The 18,795-nt window shown below is 39.7% G+C and overlaps 1 protein-coding gene across 1 annotated transcript in view; it reads right to left on the bottom strand.

Annotated features, from left to right (window-relative positions):
• LOC119911918 overlaps positions 1 to 17,825 on the bottom strand; it is a 334,810-nt gene extending 316,985 nt beyond the window's left edge. The window contains 7 exon segments of the mRNA XM_038730896.1: positions 7,080 to 7,349; positions 10,340 to 10,615; positions 14,342 to 14,611; positions 15,199 to 15,435; positions 16,022 to 16,285; positions 17,222 to 17,278; positions 17,789 to 17,825. Of these exon segments, the coding sequence (XP_038586824.1) occupies positions 7,080 to 7,349; positions 10,340 to 10,615; positions 14,342 to 14,611; positions 15,199 to 15,435; positions 16,022 to 16,285; positions 17,222 to 17,278; positions 17,789 to 17,825 (1,411 nt within the window).
• Between the last annotated feature and the right edge of the window lie 970 nt (positions 17,826 to 18,795).

The following is an 18,795-nucleotide window of genomic DNA, read 5'->3' as shown; positions in this document are numbered from 1 at the left end:
CGTTTTAGTTGTTTTGGTGGGTCTGGTTTGTTTGTTTTAGTGGTATACGCCGCAATAAGAGATGTGTTGCTGAAGTCTTCAGACTCTTTTGCATCCTGTTTTGCAGAAGGCTAGAAACTCTGTGAATTTACTAAGCCCGGACGATCAATTTTCGCCTCAAAATGCAAATTCAATTTTCAATTCAATTCAATTCAATTTTATTTATATAGCGCCAAATCACAACAACAGTTATCTCACAGCGCTTTTCATAAAAGAGCAGGTCTAGACCGTACTCTATGATGATATTTACAGAAGCCCAACAGTTCCCACCAAGAGCAAGCACTAGGCGACAGAGGCAAGGAAAAACTTCCTTTTAAGAGGCAGAAACCTCGAGCAGAACCATGGCTCAGGGTGGGCGGCCATCTGCCTCGACTGGTTGGGGTGAAGGAGAGAGAGAGAGAGAGAGAGAGAGAGAGCAGGAGAGGAACAGAGAGAAAAAGAGAGGATGGAAGGGGAGAGAGAGGGGAGGGAGGCAGCCTACACAATATACACACAGAGGTACAGACAGTAAAGGTGATGTTGCTATAGACTAAATGAAAAATGGTACAGATATTTATAGTAGTGTTAATGATAACAGTCGTAATGTTAATGATTATAATAACAATAATAACAATAAGACTAGCAACAATAGTCGTTGCAGCAGAGGGTGTCGAGCAGGAACACAGAGACAGCAGGTGACCCGCAGCCACAGATCCAGACTCCACAGCTCCAGAGCCAGAAAACCTGCAGGAAGTGATAGGAGGAGAGAGGAGAGGGACAAGAAAGCACAAGACTACCAGAAAGGGGAGAAGTTGTGTTAGTAACATGCAATAATGGGATGAGGTTGCATACAGAGGGAGAGAAAGTAGAGGAGAGAGGAGCTCAGTGCATCATGGGAAATCCCCCGGCAGTCTAGGCCTATAGCAGCATAACTAAGGGATGGTTCAGGACTCACCTGAGCCAGCCCTAACTATAAGCTTTATCAAAGAGGAAAGTCTTAAGCCTACTCTTAAATGTGGAGATGGTTTCTGCCTCCTGAACCCAAACTGGAACCTGGTTCCACACTAGAGGAGCTTGATAGCTGAACGCTCTGGCTCCTAGTCTACTTTTGGAGACTCTAGGAACCACAAGTAACCCTGCATTCTGGGAGCGCAGTGCTCTGGTGGGGTAGTAAGGTACTATGAGCTCTTTAAGATAAGATGGTGCCTGACCATTAAGAGCTTTGTAGGTAAGAAGAATGATTTTAAATTCTATTCTGGATTTTACTGGAAGCCAATGCAAAGAAGCTAAAACAGGAGAAATGTGATCTCTTTTCCTGGTTCCTGTCAGAACACGTGCTGCAGCATTCTGGATCAGCTGAAGAGTCTTAACGGACTTTTTCGTGCAGCCTGATAATAAGGGATTGCTGTAATCCAACCATAGAAGTAACAAATGCATGGACTAGTTTTTCCTGCATCATTTTTAGACAGGATGTTCCTGATTTTCGCAATATTACGTAGGTGAAAAAAGGCGGTCCTTGAAATTTGCAAATGTGAGACTTAAACGACATGTCCTGATCAAAGATAACTCCAAGATTCCTCACAGTGGTGTTAGGAGGCCAGGGCGATGCCATCAAGGGAAAGTATATCTTTAGATAATGCATCACGGAGGTGCTTAGGCCCCAGAACAATAACTTCAGTTTTATCTAAATTTAACATTAGAAAATTACAGGTCATCCAGGTTTTAACATCCTGAAGGCACATTTGAAGTTTAGCTAACTGATGAGTTTCATCTGGCTTGATCGATAGATATAACTGAGTATCATCTGCATAACAATGAAAGCTTATGGAATATTTCCTGATAATATTGCCTAAAGGAAGCATATATAAAGTGAAGAGGATTGGTCCGAGGACAGATCCTTGAGGAACTCCATGACTAACTTTGGCATGCATGGAGGACTCATCGTTAACATGTACAAACTGAAATCGATCTGATAAATAGGACTTAAACCAGCTTAGAGCGGTTCCTTTAATGCCAATGAAATATTCCAGTCTCTGTAATAGGATCTGATGGTCAATGGTATCAAATGCAGCACTAAGATCTAATAAAACCAGTACAGAGACAAGTCCTTTGTCTGATGCAATAAGGAGGTCGTTAGTAATTTCACCAGTGCTGTCTCTGTGCTATGATGAGCTCTAAATCCTGACTGAAAATCCTCAAATAAACTATTGCTCTGTAGAAAGTCACACAGCTGTTTACCAACTGCTTTCTCCAGAACCTTAGAGAGAAATGGAAGGTTAGATATAGGTCTATAGTTGGCTAAAACATCCGGATCAAGTTTGGGCTTTTTCAGAAGAGGTTTAATTACAGCTACTTTAAAGTACTGTGGTACATAGCCTGTTGATAGAGATAGATTGATCATATCTAGTATAGAAGTGCTGACTAAGGTTAAAACATCTTTAAGCAACCTAGTCGGGATGGGGTCTAAGAGGCAGGTTGATGGTTTAGATGAAGAAATTATTGAAGTTAGTTGGTAAAGATTGAGGGAAGCAAAACAGTCTAAACATGTATCTGGTTCTACAGCTGTTTCTAAGGTTCCTGAGTTTAGAGATAAGTCGGTGCCAGTTGAGGGCAGGTCTTGGTGAATTTTGTCTCTAATAGCTAGAATTTTATCATTAAAGAAGCTCAAGAAGTCGTAATTACTGAGAGCTATGGGAATACTTGGCTCAATAGAGCTGTGACTCTCTGTCAGCCTGGCTACAGTGCTGAAAAGAAACCTGGGGAGTAGTACGCTGCTCTGGCATTACGGAGGGCCTTCCTATTTTAAGACTATCTTGCCAAATTAAACGAGAATTTTCCACTTTGGTGGAATGCCAATTCCTCTCAAGTTTCCGCGATATCTGCTTTAATTTGCGAGTTTCAGTATTATACCATGGAGCTAACCGTCTTTGTTTTAGTATTTTCTTTTTTAGAGGGGCTACAGAGTCGAGTGTCATTCGCAGCGAGCCTACAGCACTATCAACAAGATGATCGATTTGGGAGGGACTGAAATTAGCATAGGATTCCTCCGTTACTTTGTGACTAGATAATGAATTTAGAGCTGATGGAATCGCATCCTTAAATTTAGCTACAGCACTATCAGACAGACGTCTTGTATAGAAATTTTTGCCTGATGGCGTGTAGTTCAGCAATACAAACTCAAAAGTTATCAAACAGTGGTCGGACAAAGAGGGATTCTGTGGGAACACCACTAAATGTTCAATTTCAATACCATACACCAAAACAAGGTCGAGGGTGTGGTTAAAACAGTGAGTCGGTTCATGAACACTCTGAGAGAAGCCGATGGAATCTAAGAGAGAGATAAACGCAGTACTAAAGATGTCATTCTCAACGTCCACATGAATATTAAAATCCCCTACAATAATAACTTTGTCCGTTTTAAGGACTAAAGTTGACAAAAACTCTGCAAATTCAGATAAGAATTCAGAATACGGACCAGGTGCTCGGTACACTATAACGAAGAGAATTGGTTACAGTGATTTCCAACTTGGGTGCGAAAGACTAAGAACAAGACTTTCAAATGAGTTATAATTTAGTTTAGGTTTAGAGCTGATTAGTAGGCTAGAGTCGAAGATAGCTGCAACTCCACCTCCTCGGCCTGTGCCTCGAGGAATGTGAGTATTAATATGACTGGGAGGGGTGGATTCATTTAGGCTAACATATTCTCCATCACCCAGCCAGGTTTCAGTAAGACAAAATAAATCAATTTCATAATCTGATATTAATTCATTTACTAGTACACCTTTAGAAGAGAGAGATCTGATGTTTAAGAGTCCACATTTAACTCTCCTATTCGTTTGCACTATTGCTCTTGTGGTTTTAATTTTTATAAGGTTTTTATGCACAGCTCCTCTTCTGTTTACCTTTTTAAATAATTTCAATGGTCGGGGGACAGACACCGTCACTATAGGATTTTCACTAAGTAACTCCTGAAATGGAGGAGCAGAGAAGTGTGTGACTGCGACTCTGCCTCCTGGTCTCAACTCTGGGTTGTCATGGATTTGGTCCACTAATAAACTTGGCCAGATTTCTAGAAATGAGAGCTGCTCCTTCCCAAGTGGGATGGATGCCGTCTCTCCGGATCAGACCAGGTCTTCCCCAGAAAGTCTGCCAATGATCTACAAAGCCCACATCGTTTGCTGGACACCACCTCGACAACCAGTGGCGGAATGACGACATGCGGCTATACGTGTCATCACTGGTCAGATTTGGCAGGGGTCCAGAGAAAACTACGGTGTCCGACATTGTTTTTGCATATGTACACACCGACTCAACATTAATCTTAGTGACCTCCGATTGGCGTAACCGGGAGTCATTACCGCCGACGTGAATAACAATCTTACTGTATTTACGTTTATCCTTAGCCAGCAGTTTCAAATAAGACTCAATGTCGCCCGCTCTGGCCCCAGGGATGCACTTAACTATGGCCGCTGGCTTCGCTAACTTCACGTTTCTCAAAATGGAGCTGCCAATGATCAGAGTTGGTTTCTCAGCGGGTGTGTCGCTGAGCGGGGAAAATCTGTTAGAAACGTGAACAGGTTGATGGTGCCCCGTGGACTTTGAATGCTTACGACTATTCCTCCTTCGGACAGTCACCCAGCCCCCCCCCCTTTCCTGGCTGCACAGGAGATGCCGGGGGACGGCTACCAGAGGCTAACTCAGGCCGTTCCGCACCGACTACCGGGGACTGGCTAGCTACAGTAGCTAAAGACTGATCTACCAAGGTGCGGAGCCGGACTTCTAAATCACTGAGCCTCGCCTCCATGTCTATAAATAAACTACACTTATTACACGTACCATTACCGCTAAAGGAGGCAGAGGAGTAACTGAACATCTGACACACCGAGCAGGAGAAAGTAGGAGAGATTGAACAGCAGTCACTAAAAGATGGAAAGAACTGTGAGTGCTTAGGCAAAATTACTGTAAAGAATAAGTGTTTAGCGGACAGTTGGCCGCTGTAATCTAACAAAATGTAACTGTTATTTAGCGAGAGCAGCACAACACGGTACCAACACACAAGCACCGGAAACGGAAATGAGTCGACACGCTTACCGCAATACCTCAGCCGTTCATGTTGCTGTACCTCAAAGGATGCTGGGAAACCGTATTCATGATGAGAAATCATGGACGATCAAATTATTTTGTCACCCTATGCATACCAGACACCTCCGTGTGCTAGGAGGCTCAAGTAGCATCTCAAACCGACCACACCAAACACACATCAAACACCAAGCATCTACACAAACTTACATCACAACATAAATCACTCTGTAATCACTGTACATGGCTGCACAAGTTGCCTTCCACATATCTCTCCTCTCATCCCACACCGCAGTCCGACCACTCTAAAGAAAGCTTAGCTTCATCTCTGTTCAGTTGTATAACTCAAATCACTCAACTCACAAAACTGACATAGTTATTAGGCGACTAATAATAACAACAAACACACCAATATACATTTACAGTTACAACTGCAGACTTAACTTTGTTGTTTTAACTGTATTCAGTCCCAAAACAGCAGGTTTTCTGTGTCAATAGAGACCTTCCTCACCATCTTGGTGATCAATGAGCTCTTTAGGTTTTGTTTCTCTCGTCAGATTGAAGGAGAGAAGAAGAGCTGCTTTGGGGGAGACGGTCTTTATTGGTCTCTACTGGCCCATAGGAGCTACACAGATATGCAGAATACCAATCGATTTGTCTGCTCAATACGAAGAGAAAGAGCCCATTTAGCCCTGCAGGATGTTCAACGTGTGCGCCTGTAAAGAACGGGAGCACTTTTGGTCGCAGGAATGTTGATAAATATTCACTGTTTTTAATCAATATTTCAATGTTTTGGGAGCTTTATGTTATTTGGAACATGGTTGTGGGGGGGATAGTGTTTTGAAGAAAACTCCCAATAGAACGAATGAACATATAAACAGTAAATATGCCCAAAACATGGACATTCACCTGGTATTTTTTTGAAAAATTGTGTAATAACTGTTGCATATTAGTTTCTTTTCATCAAATTTACAGTTACAGGTATATTCTAGGTGTATTAGAATAAATTCAGTTGCATTATAATCAGTTGGATGATGGTTTTGATGGTTTATTGCATCAAAAATATAGCTTTTTATCAGGCGAGGATGAAAATATCATATTTTCCTTTATTGCATCTCCATTTACTCTTTAATTGAATAGGTTCGTTTACAGTTGATCCATATTTCTTAGCTTCTGACCTGTTAAAAGAGACAAGGATTATACATCTCGGCCTAATGGTTGAGGAGTTATTACTGATTTATTTGGGGTATATATTTTAGTGTTTTTCCTGGAAATATGTGCAGTTATCTTAATAAAACAAAATAAATATAAAAAAGCAATTACATGTTAATATTATGTTGCACCACTGAATGCTACATTTGTGCCCTTAGATAAATCCTATATTTAAGTGTTGAAGAGTGAAGTTTAACACTTTCACTGTGTTTTTTCTGGAAGATAACTGTATCATACATCCAATCTACTGATCTATTATCTGGACTCACTGATCCTTTGCAGGGTCACAGGGAGCTGGAGTCTATCCCAGCTCACATTGTGTGACAGCAGAGCTAAACCTGGACAGACTGTCAGTCAACACAATCATTCACACTAACACCTACAGGCAATGTAGACTCGCCAATTAGGAGATTAATCTGAACTAACATAACCTGTGAGTTAACTCAACCAGTTGGCCAAAGGTTAGGTTCACACCCAGAACCTTCTTGCTGTGGTGAACAGTGTTAAACTGCACCATCGTTACACCTATAAGTTACTTGATATTCGTTGTTCATTCCTGTACATTTCCCTGTGAATGATTATATTTTAAAAGCTGCAGTACTCTGATTACTGGCTCCTTTTCATTTATTTTGTTCCCACATTAAAAAACAAACATCATTTGTTACTGTGTGACCTGAAGAGAGCGACATAATTGTTGGAGAAATAAGAGTTTTCTGTTGCGTTATTTAGATTTTACATTTTCATTACAGATGACAGACGGTCCAACTTACATGATACTGTCAATTTGATGACATCACTCCACTCTGTTGAGGAATATGAGTCTCTTCTACCCTTACAGCTGTAGTCTCCACTGTGGGACACAGTAGCTCTGATGATCCTGTATTCATTGTCTGTTGGAGGTCTGTTTAATTCGTCTGGTGTCCATTCATACGTCCATTTAGTGTCTCCTCCTGCCTGGATCTCACATCTGACAGTGAACGTCTCACCACTGAAGATCTGAAGCCAGCTGGGTTGGAGAGTCACAACGGCCCTGTTGGACACTGTTTACACAAAAAATACCCAGTTAGGATACAAAAATAAAAGAGGAAAGGATACAAATGGTAAATCTACATCAAAACATAATTGATTTATTAATTAATAACTATGGATACAACATTTTTTTACATTATGTTAAAAGATTATGGAAGCGCATTGCATTCAGCAAAGAAATAAAAAATATTATTTCATAATTACGAATAAGATGTTATAATGATGAGATCAGGATCTCCTAATTATCAGGATGTTAAGGAAGGCTAGCTCGGCTATCAGTCATCGCTGACCTACAGTGAAAGACAATGATTGAGCTTGTGGATTTAACCTGCTTTTTTTCCTTTTCTGTATGAGACTCTGGGAAATATTGATGTCACTTAATGTGGATGGCATTAATATTAGTATGTCAACATTGCAGTAACATCGTGTCACATCAGATTTAAAAATAAAAGTGACCTTCTGGTGAACATAATGTAATATTCAATATGTGGCAGAAATGAAAGATTAAATGAAATAATGAAATAAATAAATGATTAAGACTACACAAATTTTGAAAAATGTCTATTACATTTATCTACATTTTCACTGAATTTTCACTGAATTCAGATTGGTGTTTAAAGAAACCCTCCTGTTTCCACTGACTTATTTCTAGGGCTGGGCATGCATTAATTAATTAATTAATTAACGCCGACAATTATTATTTTGAAGTCCGTTGCTCACTGGCTCTGAATACACGTAGGCCTACAGTCAAACCATGGGTCACAGGAGAGGTAGGATGTTGATCAGCCTGCAAATAACCCTCACAAACAAGCAGCGGAGAGGTTCGGCAGGTTCACTCAGGTGAACAGACAGGGAGACAGCACTCCGCGAGTGAACGGCAGGCGCTCTATGGATTGTAACCATGGCAACGGCTTCTGTGCGCTACACAGCCGTCGCCTTTTTAACTTAAATTAAAATTATACATAAGCTAACTTTACCTGATAGGCCTGCATTTAGTTTTGCGGGGACTCTCTGCCATGTGAATTCCCTCCTGTTGATGTCCTGATAACTATTTAGATTCTGGAAATTCACAAACAGCGAGGATCAGTCTCTCTTCCAGTGATTGGTGCTGCGCGTCACGAACAAAAAGTTCAAGACAATTCAACTTCGGCAGCAGGCGGGCGTGTGCGTGAGGCGAGCACGACCGCGACAGTTTCACGGGAACACACCAGTACAGCTTGTGCTGGACCACTTCACCGCACTGTAACAGGGAAACTTGCTACTGAACATAGACTGTTTCTGCTGATACCTGCTCAGAAAAAATCCCATGAAAACTGGACTCTGATGGTAACTTGTTTTAACAGGCTAGATAAAAGGTAACGCCCTGGCATGGCAAATAGCTTTGGTTTAAAATTTGAGAAGTTGAGATTTATAAGAAATCATTTATTGCTACTGTGTAAAGGGAATACTGCTGGTAAAAAGCACCTTATTTGTTTAAAGTGTTTGCAAACCACATGTTATTACACTTTTGTGTATATAGCAGTACATTTAAATCAAAGTGTGCAATAAACTACTTTAGAATTCATTATTCAATTTTGTGCATAACAATTAGATTAATCGCAAGAAAATCATATGATTAATCGCGATTACAAATTTTAAGCGTTGCCCAGCACTACTTATTTCACTTCACAGTGACGTGTGAGTGTCTCTCAGTCAAGAGCTATCTGACGTAGGAAAGATTACACCCTTGCTTTCTATTGGCTGGTCTGAGATATGTATTTTTCTTTGTACAATATTTTACGACAGCTTCAGTTCTTTGACAGTTTCTCACATGGAATAGCCTTCATTTCTCAGAACAAGAATAGACTGTTTCAGTTTCAGAATAAAGTTCTTTGTTTCTGGCCATTTTGAGAGTATAATCGAACCCACAAATGCTGATGCTCCAGATCAACAAAGGAAGGCCAGTTTTATAGCTTCTCTAATCAGCACATCAGCTTTCAGCTGGCTAACATAATTGCACAAGGGTTTTGTCATCTTCAATTAGCTTTTTAACACGATTAGCTAACACAATGTACCATTAGAAAACAGGATGATGGTTGCTAGAAACGGGCCTCTGAAGATATTCCATTAAAAATCAGCCGTTCCCATCTTGAACAGTCATTTACCACATTAACAATGTCTAGATTAACTTATCTTCATTGAAGAAAACAGTGCTTTTCTTTCAAAAATAAGGACATTTCTAAGTGACCACAAAATTTTGAACAGTAGTGTATATATTGTTTATGTTTGTGTACATTTTGAAATTCAACATAAGACTCTCTGAAGTGAAATGAAGTGAAATATAAGCTTTAATTTTGAAATCCTACATCAGATAGCTCTGCTATTGACTGAGGGACACTGTGGTGGTCTGCAATCACTCTGAAGTGAAATGATTCAGTGGAAACAGGTTTTCTTTCAACATTAATGTGAATTTAGAGATAATTCAGTTAAAATATTAATATTTTATTTAGATACTCCTGTAGTCTTAATCATTTTTATTTACATATTTCATTTAATCTTTCATTCACGTATTGTAATATTCATTGAATATTACAATATATTACATATATTACATTATAATATATAATATTACAATATGTTCACCAGAAGCTCACTTTTATTAGTAAAATCTGCTGTAACGTGATGTTACCATAATGCCTAGTAAATACCAAATACACGCATCACAAAACAAAGCGTAGCTCTCTTGACCACAGTCAATGCTGATATACAAATATTAATGCCATCCACATTAAATAACATCAGTATTTCCCAGTGCCTCATATAGAGAAAGAAATAAAAGAAGATTAAATTCAATAGTGCAATCATTGTCCACTTCTCCTGTAGTGCAGTTCAGCGATGACTGATGTTCTTAATGTTTCTCATAATTATAAGATATTTTCTGGTAATTACGCGATAAGGTGTCTACATTTTTTTTCCTAGGTGAATGCAATGCACTTCCATAAAAAACAAATGTCAAACTCACTAATTTTGTTGATGCTGACTGGATCACTGTCCTCTGTGTAGTAAACTGGGTCTCCTCTTCCTCCTCTGCACCAGTAGAGTCCTCCCTGTGAGACACTGATTTGTCCATTTGAGTTGAAGACAGCATCTTGTGTGTTCAGGGGTTCAGAGGTTTTCTCTCCTCTGTACCAGAAGTATTTCCAACCAGATGACGGGTTCACAGAGCAGCTCAGGGTCACACTGCCCCCTGCTGGAATAGTTCTCCTGTCAGCTCTCAGTTGGGCCTTTGGTCTCTTTGCTGTTTGATTTAGAACAAAGACATAAAACAAGGAAATTACTGTCTGTGCAGCCCCACAGGCAAGAAATACATTCAGTTTTAGTCCAGTTTTAAACCTTTCTCTCTCTTTTCCTGTGTTTATCTCAACTGAAACTATCCATGAGAACAATTCACCAAATTTGCAAGATGAAATATTTTGACACAGCAATCAAAACAAACATCATACTTTGGCATTTCATTACCACTAGAAACTACTACTTTATTGAATTTAGATTACATTTCATTCACAGTCAACATGAGCAAGAGGAAACGAGATCTTTGCTAAAAATAGAGTAAGTTCAAACTTAAAACTTGAAATGAAGAGAATTAGGAATAAGTAATGATAATGCCGCCTGTATTTTATGGTAGTGTCTTTGGTTCTGGTTCAGCATTGTGAATGTGGGTCTGTGACTGAGCGAAAATGATGGTCTGCTGTTGTGCGTGTGTGCAGGTCTGACTTGCTGGCAGTTTTGCTGTAGAGGGTGACCTCCAGGGGTGGACTGGTTATCTGGCGCTAATATAAGATATTTATTCATATAACTGTATAACTGTTGCCAACGACCGGCCCATAAAGCACAGACAGCAGCACATTGGTTCATTTGTCTACAGGCCTAGTGACACTGGGCTGGCCCACATCTGTGACTAGCACCCACTCCCTCCCCCTCTGCCCTCTGTTTCTTGTGTCAGTAAAGGGGGAAGTTGCGGGCCAAAGAAATAAAAATAAATCTTGAGACTGATGCCACCAAACGTGCCAAAATAACGGATAAGTTTGCTACCGGGGCTTCAGTAGCTTCAACGTCAGCTGGACAGCGAAGCAGAGGGAGAGAGTCACCGTGACAGGGCCGAGGGACAGAGTGAGCAGGAGTGGAGGTGAAGCGGTTAGCGTGGAATGGCTTAACAGGGACCTGCAGGGAGGATGAATAATGAACGAATATAACTTAATGAAGCATGCTGTTGTGTTTTGATTCTTTGATTTAAGATGCAGCATGTGTTGCTCAAGTTTTCAGGCTCTTTCTCAGGTTTTTTTGCGCAAATGTAGAAACTCATTCATAAAATAAAATTATCATATAAAATGTCATTGCATAATAATTGGCTACAGAGCTACTGAATGATACATTTGTGACCTTTGACAAAACCCGTGTTTCAGTGTTGAAGAGTGAAAAAATTGACAACAATTTATTTCAGGCAGGTTCACGTTTCACGATCTTATCACGATTCATTTTCTTGTTGGTTTTCAAGACTGTTTTGCAAGTTATTTGTTTAAAAGAGAAAAATAACACTACTTTACTAATCATATACAATATAGCCTGATTTAAAAGGACTGATTTATTTTGTAATATGTAATTTTTTAAATTTAATTTCCCCATGAAAGAATGAGCTGTTTGCTTCTGCACATTTAAAAACACAAAGACAGGGAGGGACTTGTTGCAGATCTTGATTGGCGCCAATAGCGCTTAAAGTGCGTTAACCCCCCTGTCATGACTGCAGCCGGACCGGGACCCAACACAAACCGACAGAGGCCAATTTTGACAGCAGGGAATAACGTTACAGGACCGAGGTGGTTTTCTTTCCAGGTTTGACTCTTTGCACCCCGGGGCTGACTCAGCTAATAAAGGACAGCTGGCAGCACGGCTAACCAAACTAACTAGCTACAGACACAGTTAGCGGTTTAGCAAAAAGTAAATGATGTAAATCACCTCGGTAATATATTCCCTGTTGGTCTCTGTGTTCAGTCCCGTTCATGCCGCTCTATCCTGCCTGAAACCTTGCAGTGCTTCACTAACAGGTGTAACGTTAAACACAAAACTCTCCCCTGGTGCTGCCAGTCCGGGCTGAGTCAGCTATGACCACTAAGCTAACTGAGCTAATTATATAACAGCAGCTAGTTAGCCACGGTCACCGGTAACTATAGCAACAAGTAACTTTCTGTTCATCAGCAAACTCCGTAAATCCCAGAGAGTTAAGGCAGAGCAGCGGGGCACACGGGGAACTTTGATGTTTACGAGGCCCAACAGTTACAGTGTTTCCTTTGTAGACAGCGGAGGACGCAGGCAGCTGACTTGCGATGTTGAACTGCGTGTATGAGCCACAGAAACTGAGCACGATCTCTCTGAAAAGGCAGATCGTGGAAACAGCGGCGCCACCAGAAACTTTGGGCCCTTGACAAAAGATGTAATTGGCCCCCTCTGCGTAGCTGTTGTCACCACATCTCTAGGACCTAACTGTCCCATCAAAAGCTTTACATAACTCGAGTTAAAGGCTTGCAAATGTCTTGTTTCTTGTAGTTCAACACTAGTGCTGGCACAATATTTACTGCTGGTGATTTGTACATGCAAGTCTGCAAACAGTATGCAGTTCACTATTTGATGCAAGATTAAAAGCCACCATAAAAATGTCCTTATGGCAATCTTTGAACGGTCATTTAACAGCCATAATTAAATCTAAATGAATCAAACTGGATTTTTTAAATATTGTCTGTAAATTACAGGTGAGCTACTCACTGTTTCCAACTGTCCAGCATCCAGTACAGACAGGAGGTTGTTTTTATTTTATCTCATAATGATCATTATGTGAGAAAATAATTTGTGTCTGAATTTCTGTCATTAATAATATTTCATTTTCTTTTTATTATGATAAAAAGAGCAAGAGAGAGACAGAGAAATCCCCACAGACTCCCTGGCATGATGCTAACTGGCCTGTCATTCACACAGTGCTGCTCACCTTCTTCACTGGGACAGGGAGGCTACAGTTATGGGGAGACTGGGCTGCTGCTGACTCATCTGTTGTTAGTCTGCTAAAAGGGGCAGGGACAATGATTCAATATGAATCTTTTGTCAAACGTTTCCCTGCACACTGATTAAATGTTGATGAAATGAAGGCTAACACTAGTCTGCAGCTAGCTAGATTATTTCACTGTGGACATCAAGCCAACAGGTTAATATAACTCACAGACTAAAGGCTGCCAACCTTTCTTAGTGAAAAACTGGGTTACAGATTGACATCCTTTCTTTTGTCTTTCCTCTCTTTCCTTTTTTGAAAACCAGATTTTGGTTTATTAGGCAACATTATGATCACTGTGTTTCTGGCGCAATATGGATGTTTACTTTTCGGTCAATGGGGATATTTAACTTCTGTTGCCAAAAACAAAGAGATCATTAATTGTATTATTATATTTAAAATACTCAATGATGATGGTTTATATAAATATAATTTGATATTAGTCTTTACCTATTTTTTGGGGCCCCTGTCAGTCAGGGGCCCTTGGAATTGTCCTAACATTTCCCCACTATATGGCCCCTGCATGGAGACATTTTAATCAAATATCGTAATATTTCCCACCACTAGTTACAAACATCCCCTATACATACAACTAGGTCTATATTTAAGTGTTGAAGAGTGAAGTTTAACACTTTCACTGTTTTTTTTCTGAAAGACAACTGTATCATACATCCGATCTACTGATCTATTATCTGGACTCACTGATCCTTTGCAGGGTCACAGGGAGCTGGAGTCTATCCCAGCTCACATTGTGTGACAGCAGAGGTAAACCTGGACAGACTGTCAACACAATCATTCACACTAACACATACAGGCAATGTAGACTCGCCAATTAGATTAATCTGAACTAACATAACCTGAGTGTTAACTCAACCTGTTGGCCAAAGGTTAGATTCACACCCAGAACCTTCTTGCAACTTGCCAACTTACATGATACTGTCAGTGTGATGACATCACTCCACTCTGTTGAGGAATATGAGTCTCTTCTACCCTTACAGCTGTAGTCTCCACTGTGGGACACAGTAGCACTGCTGATCCTGTATTCATTGTCTGTTGGAGGTCTGTTTAATTTGGCTGGTGTCCATTCATACGTCCATTTAGTGTCTCCTCCTCCCTGGATCTCACATCTGAGAGTGATTGTCTCTCCACTGAATATCTGAGGCCAGTTGGGTTGCAAGATCACAGAGACCTTATTGGAAACTGTTCACAGAAAAAATATCCAGTTAGGATTCTAATAGAAATATAAAATTTAATGAAAACATAATGGTACGTAGAGATGTTTCTATTGGTAATCATCTTAATTATCCCCTAGCAACATTTTAATTTAGAAACGTTTCATAAACATTACAAAAACAGATCATCGGACATCAATAACCCTGTAAATGTAGAGGAGATGCAGCACTTTTTCCTTGTGAGAGTTCCTAGCCACCTCAATACCTTTTGTTCACAACTACAGTAGGAGTAGAAGTCACCTCAAAAAAGATGATTTCCATCCAACACAGAATGGGAGCAAATAAGATCTGGCGTCACTGACTCTTCAAATTGTGAAATATGTTTAACAAAATAATATAGAAGCTACTCCACCTATTAAACATCTAGATTAAAACAAAAACATTCAGCTGCTGAGAAACATTTAGCAGAATAATGTTCAACGTCAAAGGGGGAAAGTAGTACCATAAATACTGCAATTAGCTGTGAACTAAAATGGCTTTCTTCCACATCTTAGTTACTGTTTAAGAACATAAAGAATGGAGGTTGTTTTATTCAGAGAAAATGACTAAACTCACCAGTTTCCTGAATGGTGACTGCATCACTTTCAGGTGTAAAGACACCTTCTTCACTTCTCCATCCTCTGCAGGTATATTTGCCTCCATGTGAGATAACTCTGTCTGATTCATTAACTTCAGTAGAGTCAGAGGTCAGTCTGTACCATAGATATCTGAAGCCAGCAGGTTTCTCCACAGAGCAGCTCAGCGTCACACTGCCCCCGCTGGTATGATTGTGTTTCCTGCTGTCAGTGTGACCTCACGTCTACGTGCTGTTTAGGAAAATCAAACAGGAAAAAAAATAATGGACATCACATCAAAATGTTTCTACATTTTAAAGCACCATGGAAACGCTTTTTTTCACATTATGTAAAACCTAATGAATCTCACAGGTCTGCAGCCTCATGAGTGGTGGCAGAGAGAGATGAACACAATGCAGCTGAAGAAAACACAAAGAGACAGAACACAAGAAGGTCTTCAGTCGAAAACCTCCACTGTGTTGAAGCATTTCTCTGTTTGCTTGTGTTTTCTGTATTTGCAGCATCGTGCTCTCTCTGCCACATGTACAAAGACCTGCTTGAAATTAGAGACTTCAGTATGTTTAGTGATTGGTTAGGTGAAGGCAGAGGAAAGATTCACTTGTTGCTGTTCAGCACTTGCTTTGTAGTATTTTAAGAAGTATGAATACTTTATGTAGTATTCACTGTAGTACAAAACAAATCTGAATGAAGAGAGTGAACTGCAGCTGAAAGCTCAGAAAAGCTGATGTTTGAGTTTAGATTCTGTTTTATTCTTTCTGTAGCATTTTAAATAATAATGCTGTTTTTTCATCACAGCTACTCACCTTCAACTTTCAGTTCTCTTTCTTCAGATTCGGCCCCATCATCAAATTTACACGTGTAAGTTCCCCCATTTGACACTGACACTGGATTAATGGTCACTTCCACTAAACTGAGTGAAGGATGGTTTGTTTCCATTTTAAGAGGTGATCCGTCTTTGATAAAGGAAGCTTTCATCTCATTTTCTGGAGTACGATGCCTACAGCGCAGAGTCACTGAGTCTCCTTCAAACAAAGTGAAATCAGGAACTTCAAGGATTGCAACAGCACCTGTGTAACAGAGGAAGATCATTTATTTACTAATAAGCTCAATCAAATGATCAAACTTTATCTGACAACATGTGAGTGATTTAAAAGTGATTTATCACCACTAAATATCATGTTTCAGTCACACTTAATTATTAATGATAGGTAGTAAGTACATTTACCAATTTCTTATAAACAGCTCCAAGCTTAATGTTACCTGCTCGCTACATTACAGTAACAATTATAACAATAATACTGATTATGCAGAAAAAATAGAGGATGGGTTACATGTTACACAAGTCCTTTATTTGGCTTTTCAGATGGTTGTTGTAAAATGTAAACTACAATTTATATGAATCTCTTGATGAACAGCTAAACTCTGCCCTTTGTTTCTTATCTTTGTGATTGTTGGTCATTTAAAGTAGGCCATTCTCATCATTCTCATCAACACGGCTCATAAATAAATCTTGTTGTTGCAGCTAAACTTGGTGGTAGTGACAACAACTTCACAGAACTGCTGGATCCAGTTAGAGTGATTTTATTTCTCGTACATACATACAGGGCACACTGGCTCCCTGAACGATTTGATGAGGATGAAAATGATGTGAATCTTATGTTATCTCCTTCACAGTAACGACATCTCACTCCAACTGAACGTCTCCAACAGAGTTCAGAGACAAAGGAGCATTGAAGCTGTTCTGAAGGTTTGTCCCAAAACCTCACTGAGACACTTTAGGTTGATTTATCATTTGTGACCATCTGTATGTGAAGCATTCAACAATTTCTGACTTCAGCAGAGGTAACACCAAAAACACACTGTGGCAGCCAGCACACCATGTCACCACCCTAAATGAGGGAGAGGATTTGAACAGCCGGCAACCTTTAACTGGCTCCAGAGTAATTATATAAACTCATTAATATTGAAATATTTGGTCAGACTGTTGTAACTGACTGCATCACCTGTTGGTCCTGTCCCCACAGAGTCGTCAGCGCTCTTCTCTTGATCATCATCCTGCCCTGTTAAGATGATCAGATGAGTGTGTGAAAAGAAAATGCATCTGTATGAAGAACAGACTCTACAGTAAATATACAGTTTGACATCAAAGCCTGTACAGTTTCAGGTGCAAATACAAATACTGCAAATACTTTTAAAAAACAGACCTTCAGCGTGTCCGTAGAGGAGTGTATTCAGCACTGAAATAAAGATTAAACTTCATCAGACAAAAAGCAAAGACATTTAAATCCAGCTGGAGTTTCATCAGAGGCAACTATTGATTATCAATCAACAGGATCACACATTTCTGTGATGATATTCTGTTAGTTGGTACAGAGGTACGTTAAATTCAAAGGCTTTATACAATATATAACAATAACAATACCTCAGACCATAAACTGAACATGCATCGTGCAAAACATTAGTGCAAAAAGAACTAGTGCAGTAGTGTATTTAACAGTCCTGCACTCTGAACCAAGTCAAATCAGAAACCTCTGAAAGTCTCAACATTGTAAAGTCAGTGATGTACTCACAGAATAACCCCAGCACACAGAGCAAAGTGTGCCCCATCTTCACATCCAGCACGGACACTGTCGCTCTGCTGCTGACAAATGTTTCTACTTTGCATTAATAATGATGCAGCAGGAAGAGAGAAGTTACATTTCATATAAATATGAGGGCACATTTTTTCTTTACCTTCTCCTTCTGAGTACAGCCTGTCTGTTCTTCCTTCCCTTTTACACAAAGCTCCGACGACTGCAGCAAACTTTGAAATGTTTACACTGCCGGCCCACTGAAACTATATATTAGCATGTCTCTTGTGCAAAGGTTTGTTCCTGGTCCCTGAAAAGTGTCAAAGTATAAAATGGCATAAACAATAAGTAATAATTGTACAGCCAAGAAAGAAATTGAATCATATCACGTTCCAAACATTTTATTGTGTTTATTTGTGCATGTTATGCAGTAAATGCCCTCTGTTCTTACATTCACAGAGCCTGTACTGTGATGAAGGTGTGTGTTGTGTGTGTACACAGTGCTTTCAGAAAGTATTCAGACTCCTTTACTTTTTCACATTTTATGTTGCAGCCTTATGTTAAAATCATTTAATCCCACTTTCCTTCATCAATCTAAACTCAAGAACTTTTTGCGAATGTATTCAATTTATTAAATTTAGCTCAGGTGCCTCCCATTACTCTTGATTATTCAGAGAAAGTCACTTTGCTGTTGGACTCCATCCATACAAATTAAATTTATCTCTGTTAAATCAGGGGAATGAAGACATCTCAGGGACAAATTGGTAAAAACCTGAACAAATACAAAAAAACCTGGTGGTATCTCATCATGAAGATACTTTAAAGTGAGATGCTGACATGTTATATACATAATGGGGCGGACTAAAGAGAGAGGCAGCAGGGTAGTGTTGTGTCGTTCAGGGAACGTTTCATTCATAAGACCTAATCTTGTGTATGACTCGGGAGGAACGTAACTTTTACTTTTTATTTATCAACAGAGCCATGCTGTTGTTTCAAAGCTCTTGGCT

Source organism: Micropterus salmoides, unplaced genomic scaffold, assembly GCF_014851395.1.
Source record: "Micropterus salmoides isolate LMB-PRFRI ecotype aquatic unplaced genomic scaffold, ASM1485139v1 Ms_hic_scaffold_2, whole genome shotgun sequence".
Taxonomy (NCBI): Eukaryota; Metazoa; Chordata; class Actinopteri; order Centrarchiformes; family Centrarchidae; genus Micropterus; species Micropterus salmoides.
Note: the sequence above shows the minus strand (reverse complement) of the source record. Positions and strands in the feature narration are given on the sequence as shown.